This window comes from Lissotriton vulgaris, chromosome 1_2 (genome assembly GCF_964263255.1).
Source record: "Lissotriton vulgaris chromosome 1_2, aLisVul1.2, whole genome shotgun sequence".
In the NCBI taxonomy this organism is placed as follows: domain Eukaryota; kingdom Metazoa; phylum Chordata; class Amphibia; order Caudata; family Salamandridae; genus Lissotriton; species Lissotriton vulgaris.
This window is the reverse complement of record NC_141686.1, coordinates 89708997-89725098: the sequence shown is the minus strand read 5'-3', so window position 1 is coordinate 89725098 and position 16102 is coordinate 89708997. Positions and strand designations below refer to the sequence as shown.

The following is a 16102-nucleotide window of genomic DNA, read 5'->3' as shown; positions in this document are numbered from 1 at the left end:
TTTTTCCATACCTTTTGCACAGAAGGCAAATTAACACAAAGCTCTCCTTTCCTTGCCTACTGCTCCAGACTTAGATACTCATACCTTAGAGTTCTCCATCCAATCAGGGAATCAAATCTCCGGTACACCCCCACCCCCCAACAGCCTCAAAGGAAAACCACGTCACTGGTGGCACTGCATGTCCTAGTTGTCTGCTACACAACCAGCAGGGGATGGAGTTGTGGCTGCTCCACGCAACCGGAAGTGGTGGCGGGAGATTGAGCAAATGGGTTAAATAGACAAACTCCAGTGGCGGATTGATATATAAGGCTCTTTTAAATTCATCCACAAACAATGGCGATAAATGGTCAAACCATGGCCATCACGAATGGCTGTGGGTTTCCATGGACTTTTGTCGCTGAAGATGGGCCCAGGAGGCTGTGAGTTTAGAGGTTAGAAATTCTAAACAATATCGCATTAACATGAAATAAAAACATGCATTATTGGACAGGATTTTACCTTCTTTCTCTAACAGCTACGAGGCACATCCAATGCCTACGCCATTTATCCATGCCGCATGGTGTCGCATTGGTGGCAGCATGCTTGGATCGATGGGCCGTGAAATGATGAAGCTGCCTCTGGGCAGCATTAAAAATTGCAGTGCCAGCCCCTCTTCAGGCCAGCCTCTGCCAGGGTGATCCTCAATGGGCTAATGTTATCATTCTCTGTCAAATCTGCTTCATAGTTTGAAATATCGCTTCAATTGTGGGGGTCTGCAGGGGCCATGCACCCCCCACAAATACAGTAAATCACCCTAAAGTCGCTCTCGGTGATGGACCAGTGGCTTGGAAGGATCATAGTCAGACATTTACTGGCACAGAATGTTTAAGGCAGCGCCCATGCTTGCTTTTTTATCCCTGTGCCCAGGGCTTAATTTGTAAAAAAAAATGTGCCAGGCTCTTATCAGGAGAGCATTGCAGCTTGCACCACACATTGCTCCTGCCATGCTGTCAATGATAGTACCAACACAACTACTAACCATCACACTCCTACAAGTGAGACAATTCTGACTATTTCAGGCCTTCAACGCTATAAAAATGTCTCGGGTTGCAGGTAATAGTAATTTTTCATGTATATTGAATTAATAATTAACTGTTATCTCTAAGTTTACCCAGACAGCACCACCTTTTGGCAGACTTTCACAAGCGCCGGTGTTCAAGATTAAGTGCTGGTACAGAGAAACGGAAACCACCGGCTACAATTAAGCCCTGCCTGTGCCTTGTCCTATTGGTGAGCCCAGTGGAGGAGGGAGGCACGCAGTGCTCGTGATGACTACTCTTGGGTAGGGTGTGTGTCCAATCACATTTTGCCACCATTTTTTCTTTCGGTCCTCTAGTTCGGATATGGAATCCACATCCAAGTGAATATGGACAGCTCAAATATGGGTGAAAAAGATCTCGGACTGTGCCACGGCAGCTGTCCAGAAATGGCACTTATGTGTAAAGGGGCGGGGTGGTGTTTCTTAGCAGGCCTTCCATATCTCTAATCTGGCAAAATCAGCACTTTTCACTCAATGGAACTGCTCTACCTCCAGAGAATAGTCCCCAAACATCTCACCAAGGCTGCGGTACCTTTCACAAGATAGTACTGAGATTTCACACCAGAGGCTGCAGCCTCCTACTGGGAAAGTACTGCCACTTCCTTAACAGAGCTGCCATACTTTGGAGAGACAGGGAAGCGCAGTACTGATCACTCCTGAGCAGAAGGGTCTTCAGGGTTTGATCTGCCCCAGGCCTGTTCTTTAGTCCTAAAAGAGGAGGTGCCTCAGGGCTGCATCTGAGCTTGTACTGTCCTCTTGCTGGATTAAAGGGGAGACACAGTTTCATTTACCCTGCTCTGATCACCTCTTATAGCTGCATTAGTCCCTTTCCTGGAAAGAGAGGAGCTGCATGCAGGATTGTATTTTCTCAATATGCTCAGGACCAGTTTTTATTCCTAGAAAGGGATTATGAACATACACAATTTAGCTGAGCACCACATCTGGTGAGGACCTACCCCTGCACAATGGAGCACGGTATCGCCTCTGCATAAACTCACCCACTTGGTTAGAAAGACGTAACCGTAGTGATTCATTGGACACTACCCACTTATTGATGCTTAGGAATCAGGAGACCAGGACCCCCTCCAGCCCTTCTTCATTCGCTGCCCCTCTCTGCCTCGGGGAGGTAGTTTGGGACTTCCAATAATCTGCCAGGGCGGCTAGGGCCTAGCCTAGTGCTATGCCTTCCAGTCTTTTGGTCCCTAGGAGTGCTGTCCTGTCTCCAGAAGAGATCAATGCATGTTTCAGCCTCTTCCATCCTCTGCCTCTTAAGCTGGCCACAGGACTCGACAACTACAGGATTACCCTTAGGCATCTCTCTGGAGAGGTGTCTTCCGCTCCCCGAAGCAGACCGAACTCCCTCATATTCAGAGACTCACTTGTAGACTCCCAGCCAATCACCTGCTGCCTCTCATGCAAGATCTCTTCCACTCTCAGAAGCAGACCAAACTCAAAGCTCCTACAACATTCGTTCCTCTCTCATATTCCAACACTCGCTTGTAGTTTCTCAACCAATCAGCTGCCTGCACATCCAGTGACTCACTTTCCTTCACCGATAAACATTCAATATCTCCACAAAAGATGAGCCCGGCCCAAGGAGCTCCTAGGAGCTCCTAGGAGCACTGCAGACGTGTTTTGAAGCAGGTTACTGATTCCTCTCTGGAGAACAGAAGTTATGAGGTGTGCTGAAGCAAAGGCTTCGGATTTGACACTCCCTGTTGGAAGCATCTTCTTTTCATTTCTCCTTAGTTTCTGTCACTTTGCTCCTCACTCTCATTCCCTGATCTCAGTTTCTCCCATCCTCCTCTCAACTGCTCAGCTATTCACAATCCTGCGACACCAGTGCCACTGACAAAGATGTCAGCGAAACGATGAACAAAAGTGCACAAAGGTGCAAACAGTAGCAGTTCGAATAAAATGCAAAACAGATGGATACAGTATTCCAGGCTTTGAGGAGCAGGCATGCACACCTCATACACATAGCACGAATGGTAATAAAGCATAGAGGAAAACATGCTTTCTAGGCAGACTGACGTAATAAATGCATACTAAAAAAAGCTTTACATACAAATTGGCTAATGAGCTTGATGTAAACAATATATGTCACCTGCTGCTAATCGAGAAAACCTAACTAGCAGTCTCCATAGACTATGTTAAGCCTTTCAAGGGGTATGCAGTAAGAGCTTTCATCTGAACCACCCTTAACCTGTGTTCGCCCACTGACTCTGAAAGCTGTGCCATTCAAACAGCGCCACCCAAGCCCAGGGGCGTGTCCAGGGGGGCTTTGCAAACGTCCTGGTGTGTAAGCAATGGAATTACTTCATGTGTGGTCAATAGAATGTACACACTTGTTCAATACTGAGGTGTAAGTTGCTTTGCAAGGATGGGTGAGGAGTTCCTGCCAAATATTTTTTTTGAACTTTAGTAGCAGATTGTATACAGGTTAAAAAAAAAGTTGCAGGATTTAACGACTACTTTACAACAGGGTCTTCGGGGTTTACCTTTTGTAAAGTACATCTACTTATTTATGTTTTTGAAGCACTGCAAATAGTGTAAATGGACTATCAGACAGCTGTCAGTTCAGGGGATAATTAGTCGTAAATTGAGCATTTCTAAGAAAATATGTTCAGTAACATTTGTTATTTCCATCTCATCTCCTCTTCCTCACCCCAGAGTTACTGATCTGCAGCTTCTTTCCCTGCCCAACCCTCTGTTTCCTCGTATTCTGATATCAAGCCCAACAGTCAGATTATTGTCCATGTTTTACTACACCTGCTGGAGTGTATTGAGGCAGAAGTAACAGACCTGAACCCCTCTGCAGGGCGTGGCACAGGGAGTGTCCATGAGCATGCTCACGGTGGAAAGTTGGAATATCCCCCCTCATGACCCACTGCCTTAGGAAAGGCCCTCATCATACAAACCACATTAACCACTTGAACCCAGGCAAGGATAATGTTGATAGTCCCACCACGGCAACCCTAAGATGAATACACCCAGAACTGAGGACGACAGTCTAACCAAGGGACCAAAATTACCCGGCAACCAGGCAATCTGTGTAAGCTACACAATGCAAAGAGTACGAAAACAAAATAACATAAAATAACGAACATGGGCTACTTCTGAGTCCGAGAGCGTTTAAGCATTAAGTAGTCACTGATCATGTGGGCTATAAGGTTCTGTGATTTGAGTGCAGTTTGCGTCATTCATAGGTCTTGAGAGGCCTTCTATTGCTCATTAAATGTCCATGTTTTAATAATGATTTTCGAGAGTTTAGCTCCAGACGAGAAAGGTGGGGCCGGCATCGGCCATGCCGAAAGTATGGCGGTCGTGCCGGCCCCTGATGACCACAGAGGCGGGCCTGTCGTGCATAGTGGAGACGCGACAGGTGCGCCTCGATAGTGATTGCCAGTGGGTCCTGGGCATGATCTGGAAGTGATTGCAATAACTTCTGGGTCACGCGTTGGGCAAAAGCCAGGCCGGTTAGAACCGGCCTGGCTGAAATGGGCATAAAAGGCTAGGGAGCTTAGGAGTCGGCCTCTTTGCTCCCCGCTCCCCCAGCCTGCTGCATCAGCCTCACTAGGAAGTTGTAATTTGATTTCTTTTTCTGTCTTTCAGGTTCCTCGTTACTGCATCCTGAGCTGCGTTGGATCGCCGGAGAGGTCGTAGAGTGGAGCAGCATCGCGTCGGAACATTTACCGAGCTGTCGCTTTTTGCAGGCTGTGTTTGGCGGCGGGAGCATCGAGGCTCTGGCCCGATAATAAGCAATACGGTGCGGTGCCAACAACCGTTTGAGGAGCAAAGCGCTTTATAAGCACAGTAATCGGACTACGGTAGCGGGAGCGCTGTATTTTGGGGTTCCACCGCCCCAAAGAATTGAGGTACAAGGAGGGAGTGGCGCGGAGCGTGTCCCAGATTCATCCGGGTGATTGCCGGTCTGATCAGCTTAGCGGCGCGCTCGGGAGCGGAGTGCTCGTTTGTGCGAGCGGCGGCCTGCTGGTGTTACATTGTATCTTTCTTCAATTAAAGGAATAGGCGCTGAGCGTGTCCCTGTTTGACCTGGGTGAGTGCCGGTTTGACTGATTGTGATCAGCTGAGCGGCGGGCTCGTTTGTGCCATCAGCGTGTATCGGAACTGCTGGTCTTACAGTGTATCTGTTTCTTCAATCGGGAAGGCGCATTTGGGTCAGCTATTTGTTCCAGATCGTTGACAGCGATCAGCGAGGGTTGGTTAGTCACAAATAAGTGCCTGGCAATTTGTATTTTACTCTGGGGGGGCAGCACAAGTGCCATATTTACAACATTGGAAGCGCTCTGTTTAAATTTTGTGGTAATTTAGGCATTTGTTGCATTTGTTCAGAGTGGGAGTCACACTTTTTGGTGCCTACCAGTGGGCTGCATAGCCTTAGTGGGGGGGCTGCACTTGATCTGTTTCTTTGTACCGTATTATAGATTACAAGCACCAAGAGTCTTCACAAAGTGGACAAGACCACTGAAAGGCCCATCTCGTTTTTGATAGCCGGTGCAGCACACAGGAGATACCTAAGGGGACACTGACAGGCCTGCATTCCAATGCTTCTGGGAGCCATGCGGGTTAGAGAATATTCGCCTGACCCACTGGATTAGCTGGTGTGGTGTGGCTCTGGTTGCGTTGATGCTTACGGCCGGTTGTGTACCTCCAGCATTGTAAGGTAAGGGCCTGGACAGTGTACCAGGCCTTGAAGTACAGTGGGGTGTGTTCATTTAGGCTACTGCTCGATTGCATGTGCTTAAGTTGGAAGCATTGTATACACTTTGGTTAGTAGCCAACACATTCAGAATAACCTCTGCAGTGTTGTACAAAAACAATGGCCAGTAAGGCAAAGCGGGCCGAACTGCTTTGTCGCAAGGAGAACCTGATGGAAACAATGATGTGCAAGATGGTTGCTATGGAAAAGAGATGGAAGAAGGTCAATACGTTGGGGCAGGGTCTTGCTGACCTCAGGGAAAGGTGGAAGGGCAACATGGTGTTGAGGAAAGGCCTTGGCGTACCATGGTGCCCCCTAAGGCTGCATCCCCTCCCCCCCCCCAAGCGGGGTAGGTCCAAGAAAGGAAAGGGGTCCCAAAGAAAAAGAATATACCGGAGGCCCCTGTGCCAGTCCCCCAGCCCAGGGAGGAAGGGGAGGGGCCCGGGATATTGGGGGTTGTCCCTTTGGGAGGTGTCCCATTAGGTGAGGGTTGCCCACTGACCCCGGTTGTTCCTGCGGGGTTTTCCCTGCAGGCAGTGGTCCACAAGATCCAGTGACTCCTATGGGTGGGGACCCCATGGGAGGGGGCCCACAATCCACAGATGCTGCTGTGGGCGGTAACCCGGTTCCACAAGACTTGGTGCCACAGTTAGCCGCGGTCCTTCCTTGGTTGGGGTAGGCTGGGATTTTGTCAACAGCAGTGGGGGCCGAAGACATAGGGGTGGATGTACTGGCTGACGCAATGCGGATAGTAGCTCAGTTTGATGTAATACCTGGGGATAAGACAGGTGAGGGGCTGGGCGCACCTTCCCCTCTCATTCCAGTGGGTGGGGCCACCCCACTTGAACCTCACAAAGGGATGCCAGTGAACAGCCTTGAGAAGGAGAAGCTGACGGAGCCAGCTGGGGCAGCTCCAGTAGGTAAGCAGCTAACGTTACCTGTGTTAGGTGTAGGGGAGTCCCGCACCGGGAGGGAACACTTGGCGAGACATGTCACACAAGAGGTGAAAGAAAAAATATGGTCTAGGAGTTATGTTAGTATGTTCTCATTGCTTCTTGATGAAAACGAAAGGGAGGAAGCAAGAAAAAAGAAGGACTGTATGCTCCCTAGAGAATGGGCAAGTGAACTACAAAAGTTCAGGATTGAGGAGAACTTAAATAATTGTATTAGAGATTTCCCAATATTCATGGCAGTGATGGCGGAACGTTTTCCTAATATGCTGACATGTTACCAGAGCAGGATCACTGGGGCACATGACAAGTATGGTGGGATCGGTTGGAAAGAATACGATAAGGATTTTAAGAGAGCCAAGGCGTCTGACCCATCCCTCTCGTGGGACCGCATTGACACAATGGCGTGGTTAGACCAGTTTGGTGAGGGATCTCAGGACAATACCAGGGGCCAGTTCTTTCAGTCCTTTCAGTCCTTTCGGCCACCTCCATCCACAGGCCCTGCCACTAGTTCAGGTAGCGGGGGAGGACGAAAAGGGACATGTTGGGACTTTAATAGGCGCACTTGCACTAGGCCTCAATGCACGTGCAAGTTCAAACAAACATGCTCTATCTGTGCCAGCCCATCGCACCCTGAGTCCAAATGTCTCAGAAGATCAAAAGATAAAGGAAAGAGGAAACAGGAGTGAGGGAATTGCACGACACATGGCACAGTCACCCATTAACATGACAGCTCTGACACCTTGGCTAAACAAATACCCTTGTCATTCCACTGCTAGGACATTGCTAGATGGTTTCATGTATGGTTTTAGGATTCCTGCGCCGGACTATGTGATGACACCTGAATGCAAAAATCAACTTTCTGTTAGGGCCAATCCAAGCCTGGCGGCAAACATTTTTTTTAAAGAATTGCGCTTGGGCAGAATAGTTGGGCCATTTGATTGCATCCCGGTAAAAAAAAATGTCTGCTCCCCTTTGGGAGTGGTCCCCAAAAAAGAGTGTGGAGAGTTCAGGTTGATAATTAATCTGTCAGCACCTAAGGGGAACTCATTGAATGATGCTATCAGTGATGAGATTTGTAGTGAAACATATGCCTCATTTGACCAAGCAGTGGAGATGCTCAGGGGATTGGGCCCTAGGGCATTGTTGGCTAAATCTGATATAGAGTTTGCCTTTCGCTTTTTGCCAGTTTACCCATCTGACTTTCACCTTCTTGGTTTTCAGTTCCAGGGTAGTTCTACATGGATATGTGTATGTCTATGGGCTGCTCGGTCTCCTGGGCTTATTTTGAAAATTCAGTTCATTTTTGGAATCGGTTTTTAGACAGTTGACAGGGCACCAGTTTGTCGTGCATTACCTTGACGACTTTCTTATCTTGGGGTCACCGGGCTCCCGGGAGTGTGTGTGGGCACTGCAAGAATTTTGCACGCTCATGCAGGCTTTTGGGGTTTTCTTGGCACCAGGAAAGACTGTAGAACAAACAACAACAATAGAATTCTTAGGAATTTAGTTAGATTCCGTCCAAGGGTGTTTTCGGTTACCGGCAGACAAGATTACCAAATTCAAAACAGCATTGCAGCAATGCTTGGCAAAAGATAAGGTCACCTTGCACCAGTTACAGCAGACGGTAGGGCAGTTGAACTTTCTGAGAGTTATTCCTATGGCACGACCATTTTTGCATTCCATCTCACAGGCCATGACTGGTCTCAAGGAAAAACACCACCACACCAGGCTGTCGGCTGAGGTTAGGCAGCAAATGCAGATTTGGATGGCATTCCTGCTGGAGTTCATCGGCAGGGTAGTGTGGCCCGGTCCACCCACTACTTCCGTGGAGTTAGGTTTAATGACATACGCTGCGGGTAGTGAGGGATTTGGTGCCATAGGGCCCGATTCACAGAACTAACTTAAGACAAAATCCTAAACTTATTACTTTTGGTATTCACAGAAGTTAGGATTTTGTCTTAAGTTTGTCTTAAGACAGACTTAAGACAGACTTATTTTTTTTTTAAATTTTTTTTATTTTTCCAGTGGCAGAGGCAGAACAAATACAGGGATGTAACAAGATACAGCAAAAAAGAAATAAGGCAATGACACTCAATAGCAAAGTTCAAAAACATATAACTCAGATACTATTTCCTGAAGATATAATCATGGTTAAATTAAATCCAATTATCGATAGGAAGCCATAACTTCCTAGCAAATAACTTTTTTCTTAGTCCTTTCAATTTATAAACTGCATTGTCCATTCGGTACGTGTCTTAGACTTAAGACAGACTTAAGTTAGGATTTTGTCTTAAATCTGTCTTAAGCCTGTCTTAAGACCAACTTAAGACAAAATCCCAACTTCTGTGAATATCAAAAGTAGTAAATTTAGGATTTTGTCTTAAGTTAGTTCTGTGAATCGGGCCCATACTCAGTACTGAGTGGGTGGCTCAGCGTTGGCCGGCCTGGTGGATGCAGAATAGTGTGACGGGTAACATTGGTTTCTTGGAGCTGTTCCCCATCTGGGTGGCATTAAGTGTTTGGCCTGAAAGTTTGAGTAATCAATCTGTGGTGTTCGGGTCAGATAACATGAATGATTCTATGCTTCTTGAAAGAGATAGTTTTGCTGTGCATGAGATTGAATAAGCAATTTAAAGCTAAGCATGTGCCAGGGGGGTTGAATCATGCTGCTGATGCACTCTCTCGCTTCAAGATGCCGGTTTTCAGTGGATACTTCCCGTCTGCAGCAGCGACTCCCACACCCTTTCCAGAACAACTTTGGCAGAATGGTGCCGCCAACTACCGGACCTCGTGGAAGCTAGCCTAGCACCTAGGACCAGGAAAGCGTATGAAGGGCTTTTTTGGCATATTGTATATTCTTAGGAACGGATTGGGCAGAGAAGTGGCATGACACGGGGGCACTCCTGCTCTACCTGGGTGCTTTAAAAAAGGAAGGGCGCTCAGCGGCAGCAGCCAGGCGGCATGTGGCGGCAATCTCTTTCTTTGCTCAAACAAGAGATAGGGGAGATCCCATCAACATGCGCCGAGACACCTTCGGGTATTTGTATGCGCAATAAAAATGTCATAAATAAATAAACATTTTCACAGTTAGGAAAGCCTTGAAAGGGTGGCAACGCCTCCAGGGGTCAGCAACGGACATGAGGCGTCCGATAGGGGTGGAGCTGCTAGTATCTTTACTGGGGGCTCTTAACCTCATTTGCAACACCACAGAGGAAGCTCTGCTGTTCAGAGCTGCCTTTTCATTGGCCTATTATGGTGCGTTTAGGGTTGGGGAATTGGTGGCCCAAAATAACCAGGACGAGCAGGGTGGTTTGCAGTTTGACCATGTGAAGGTGCAACGTTATGCCTTATTGATATCCAATAAGAAGTCCAAGACTGACCAAGAGGCCCGTGGGGAAGGGGTAGTAGTGCATCGGGCACATGGTAATCCTTGCTGCCCCATCACACATTTAGAGGCATTCCTATAGCGTAGCCCCAGTAATAAGGGGGGCAATTCATGTGGATGGTACCACACTCACAAGGTTTCAGTTTAAAAGAGTCTTGATATGGCAGTACAGAAGGCAGGCTTGGGTCCTAGTTTCTTTCAGAATAGAGGCTGCCAATGAGGCAACAGCAAGGGGTTTCCCCAGCAGCAATGTTCAAAGGATTGGGAGGTTGTCCTCCAATTGTTATAAGCGCTATGTGCGACTGCATATGTTGTGAGTAGGATATTTGCCCGGTGCTGATGCATGTTCCTTCTCTGCTCAAATTCACAGTTTCTCAAGCCTGTCACGCAGGGGGGAAACTGGAGGCGGCACAACAGCAACTACCATTAACGCAAAGACGTGCACATCCACAGAAACCAGGACCACATGTCGTTTGGATTATTGTCCATTCATATGTGAGGCCTATGAATAACTTTTTCCTTTCAGGTAACTACAGGTCTAGAGCAGAGCAGGCTGATTTTAGGGTGTCATTTCATAGGAAAGGGGGTCTCCGCTTCAGTCAGTTCAGGGGTTTTGTAGTAGACCTATTGAGCAATGGTGGGGCTCTTCCCAGTATCATTATCCTGCACCTGGGAGGGAACGATTTGGTGAATCTGGGTAGAAGAGGGCTAGTGGAAACCATAATCAATGACGTGGGGTGGTTAGCTAGGACATGCCAAGGGTGCACCATAGTATGGTCACAGATGGTACCCAGATTCCAATGGGAGGGGGGGAGTCTGTGAGGGCACTGAATCAGTCAGTAAGAAGGATCAACAATACGATAGACTGGCTGTTCAGGGCTCCTCAACTCCAGACGATCACCCACGAGTGTATCAGGGGGAAGCCGTGCTTCTTAAAAGACTGTGTCCACTTGTCTAAAGTAGATAACGAAATCTTCTTAGAGAATCTTCTAGCATGGTTGGGTGGCTTCAGAAGCAGGACATGACCCTCTAGTTAGCATTTGGGGGGCAGATAGTCGGTCAACTATGCTGGCCTATGGCGGTAAGGTCATGATAGGTGAGTAGTAAATTTAAGGTCCTTAGAGGGCGGCGCCTTTCTTGAATGGGGTCGCCCAAGGGGGAGGGACAAGTGGTCTCTCCTACAACTCCAGGGGCAGTTACAGCCGGTTGGCTGGATGGGTGCGGGGGATTGGGAAGTTACGCTTTCCCTAGGCTGGTTGGTCACCCCGCACATGCACAATGGTGCCAGTAAACGGCGCAGAACTGCAAGGGCCCCTTATGGGGATAATATACAGAGCGTACGTGGATAACTGGGGTGGGGGGAAGTACCCTCACGGTAACGGGCCCTCTGCGCATGCACACTCCGGTTGGAGGGCGGGCATAATTTGATAAGGATCTGACACCAGTTATTGACCTTGCCGTAGGCTCAAATATGGATAAGCAGAAAAGTAACTGCTATTATGATTATTGATGATGATATGTTTAGATACGGATAGGAATAACTAATATTAGAGTTATGTTAAGGTTAACCATCTGATATCTGTACTTATCAATGTAATCAATGTCATGCAATGTTTTCTGCGTATTTTTGTAAATATTGTATATATTAATTTTGTTTATGTTTTTATGTTAATAAATACGGCCGGTTTTTTTTATGACCCCCTCATCCAAAAAACTCTTCTAGTGTTTTTATCTGGGTCTTGATAAAGGAGAAGAGGGTATAGGTAGTACCTGGCCATATGACAATTCTAGATATTTCTAATCCAAACTAAGATTTTCATTTGGGTTTGGCAGAGCGGAGGTTCTGTGGTACATCGGTGATGCTCCTGCCCAAGCAAACCTGCAGTTCCCCATCCCTATATATAGTCAGGGGTCACTAAGGTTACAATGGTGGAACTTTGACTGGAAGCTTTTAACCTAAAGGCCCATGCTTACAGGCCACTGTGACAGTCGTAACACCCTGTTTATGGTAGTGCAACCTTGACTAGGTGTCCCTGTCTGGAACTTTCATGCCAGGCATGGGGGTCTCAAGCAGTGATGTCGCCTGACAACAAGGGGAAAACTTCCGCCCTATAAAACCATGTTGCCAGTTGGGTGCAATACACATGCAGAGAGCCTTTGCTAAGAAGGCGCCCTGGTCGTGGGGGAGAGAAATTTGGCACCCTTGCTTATGGCTGTGAATTAAAAAAGGCAGCAGGGAGCCCCTTTTGTGTTCACTGGTCAGTACATAGATGAGGAGGGACTGGCCAATGACACAAACATCCACGGACCTCCCCCAGCGCACCTACATCACCTTAGCTGCAACACGCAGGGGTAAGGTGGTGAAGGGAGAGCAAAGAAGGAGGGTAAAGGGATGTTAAAAACATCGTCAGCCATATTCAGGGCTTTAAGTGGGGTGAAAAAACTGGGGGGTCTCTCAAAGGGGCGTGGCCAGTGTAATTAGGGGCGTGGCTTTAAATCACTTACGCAAAAAATCTGTGCTTAGCATAGTGTGCCGCCCGACTTGTATTTTGCTGTTTCCGTCATTGCATCCAGATATTTGATACAAGTAACATCATACCTACAATAAGTGAGGAATATTGGTGTTGTCAATGGTTATTACTTGCAGAAGATAAATAAGCTGCAACTATGACTTGCATATAATATTGACAAAGCTTCCAATTAAATCCTTGGTGGCCCCACCACAATGTTGCTGCTCCTGAGTTTCAGAAAGAGAAGGGAAATCCAGAAAGAAAATGACTCTTAAAGGATTTCCCTTCCCCCACAACGCTCCCCTGGCATGACGTCATGCTGTAACTTCTCTACTACTGAGAAGTGAGCAGTGTGAGCAGAGCACATCCATGTGCCTGGTGCTGTCTCGAAACGGGTCTCTATCAGGCTTTGTTTTGAGCCATGGCACTTTTTTCCGGACTACAGTGACAGCAAACAATGGTCATTGCAGTCCGGAAAAAAAAACGGGATGCCTGTGTCAGGGCTCAAAACAGAGCCCGATAGAGACCAGTTTCGAGGCCCCCTGAAAAAAACTGCCGGTGCTCAGACCCCTTGAGACCCGGCCCACTTAAAGCCCTGGCCATATTATAATGAAGGGCTAAAACCACTAGAAACCAGCAAATTAGACAGAAACGAACAGGCAGGGACAAGGGCAAGGCTGAAGCAAGATGAGAAGAACGTTGATGTTGGCGTAACCTTGATGCACACAACTCCATGCGCCTCCGCACACCTTGACTCTCTCCAATGGAATCGCTGTAGTAGCGACTAGTCTGAGGATTGAGAGATCCATGCTGTACGCGGACAGTCTCCTGCCGGGAAGGCAGAGTCAATGTCCTTTACTGACCTGCTATCTGGCAGCCCGACTGCCTAACTGTAAATGACTAATGTAATCTTTTGCATCAAATATTTCTGGCAGGGATTTAAACATCCATCAGCATTTTCTTGCCTAATAAAATTCGTATCACAGTGACATTCAGTAGGAGGGCGAGAAACGCCCCTATTTTTGCAATCTTATTTTCTACGTTGAAGACTGCAAACGTTTTCCTATTTAATTAGTCTGAAGCAAGGGTTAGAAGGACGGGACATTTCAGAAACGTAAAAAAAGTATACATTCATCAACCCCCAAACTATCCCCTATTGAGGGGGGATTCCCTCCCAGGATCAAGGCAGAAGGGGAAGTTGCAAACATAAACAAGAATCACCAGCTTCTACCTTTTAAGTATTTCAATCAAAACTCTGAAAATGACATCATGGGTTAAATGCAACATCCTTAAATATGTGTTTGTCCTTAAAAGATAGATGGATCTAAAAAAGTTCAGGCAATTTTTCTTCAGGGTGAGATAGTCTAAGAGTAAGGAATAGTATGTTTCAACATGAACATCTACACATCACACAAAATCACCCAAAGCTCTCTCTCAAGCGTGGCAACAAACATGCTACGGTCGTGCATTTGTCTGTTCATGAGTCCTCTTCCAATGAGATGTCCATTGAGACAGACAACAGCAGGGATTGCTACCTGTTGTGAAACACGTCACTTGCCCAGACGCGCCACGCGGCAGAACCACGCGCTGCTACGTCCTGTGAGAGATTGAAGCAAACTAGGCCAGCGCGTGCTGCGTCACTGCAAGTGCCAGTGCGTGCTGCGTCACTACCAGTGCCGGCATCATGCGGCTGGAAGCAGGTGTGGAGAGCCCCAACAATAATGTGCGTGCAGGATGGGAGCACAGACACCCATACTTTTCCCCTCAGAAACGACGGGCCAGTCTACTTACTCGGAACTCCGGACACCAGTCGTAAAGGCCTCAGCACCCGGAATGCTCGCAGCGCTTTCACATCGAATCCAGCGCCTTTCCCGCCTATGGAATTTCCTCCATCTGCTTTGGTTGCTTGTTCTAAAATTGCACTAAAAAGCCTGTAAAGGAAGCAGAAGGTGGGCTGTTAGAGTGTGACTCAGAGGTGCACTAACATTGGCACAGCGGGCCGTATTTTATTCTGCGTATTGGATTGGTTGCACCCACACGGACCGAGTAGTTGTTTATAAGGCTGCCACTGATTTTAGAATAATAGTATGCATTAGTAAGGAACTGCCCATCTGTGACAGAAGTAGTTGGTCAGGGTGCCAGCCAGGGCCACATCTTACCTGAACTGGAGCCAGCTCTCACGCTGAGTGCTTTACAAATACAGAATTTAATTCAATTCAATGCTACTAACCACACAAACACTGCAGCAACCAAAGGGGACACACACTCTTTTCTAATACAGCTTATGTTGAAAACATCCCCACCATCATTATTTTTGTTGTTGGAGACTTTATGCTTACTAGGGTCGTCAGCCATTTTGTAAACTAATCTCAAAGTCTGACACACCAAGAGAAAGTGGTGTCGGCAGAGCCTTCAAAGTATCCCAGGTGGAAAGTTAAGCATTGCATTTTCTTTACAGCAATGTGTGGATATCGGCCTGGTATTCTCCAAACCTGCCGATGCTTCTGCCTCGCAACTGCACACTTCGGTGTAAGAGGAGTGATGGTGCTAATTTGCCCTTTGTGTGTAATTTTGTCTTTGATTACGTACTACTTTGTATCTTCAACCCTGTTGGTGGTAAATTGCTTAGTGTGGAATTTTTATCCTCCAATGAAGTGAAAGTGTGTTTTTTTTAATTGAGGTTTTACTGTGTGAAATTCCACCCATTAATTTAGCACAGCATTGCCCTAATGAGAAAAATCACTTCCACGTTATTGGAGGAGAACAAAACGCCTCACACAGAACCATTCAGTGCAACCAATACTGAAGATTAACGCCAATGCGTAATCAAGGATAAAATGGTAACAACAAGACAAAACAGCACCAACTAAGGCAACTTTCACAATATATACCTTGATCCTGCGGCCCCTCTGCCTCCTCCCTTCCCCACAGATATACAATAGAAACAGTGTAGGCCCCCTTTAAAGAACAATGATGAAGCTGGTTCCAAAACTGCAGAGATGATTTACACATACTCCACTCCCACTCCCACATGCATGGATTGCTAAATGTTGCAAGAAAGAGAATTGCACAGATGACCCCATACTCAATATTAAAGTATCTCTCAGGTTTCCTACAGAGAGTTCTAGAGAAAGCATATTCCCAAGGTAACTGGGCGAATATTTTATAAGATATTCTATTCCAACTTCTTACTGATCGCGGAGGAAAGGCGAGGCTAACTTAATCCTTTTAATTGAAGAAACAAAACAATTGACGTCAACACATTACCAGGCCACTAATCAATTTCAGGTGCAGTTCATGCCTTAAATAGCCCTTTATTTGGTTTTAACCTTGCTTTTGATTATGGACCGTGTAGTTATGTGTCATACAGCTCGTATTTCACAGCTTCAGTTTATCCTATATTTTGGCTCTGAAGCCAATGCCAGGGCATTATGATACTCATACAATTGCAAA

At 47.0% G+C, this 16102-nt stretch overlaps 1 protein-coding gene across 2 annotated transcripts in view; it reads right to left on the bottom strand.

The window, feature by feature from the left end:
- The window catches only part of CACNA1C (calcium voltage-gated channel subunit alpha1 C), a 1657037-nt gene that overhangs the window by 909427 nt on the left and 731508 nt on the right, over window positions 1-16102 (bottom strand). For both annotated transcript variants that reach the window (XM_086952879.1, XM_086952878.1), the window contains exon 5: window positions 14441-14580. In XM_086952879.1, the coding sequence (XP_086809005.1) occupies window positions 14441-14580 (140 nt within the window). The remainder of the gene's footprint in view (window positions 1-14440; window positions 14581-16102) is intronic.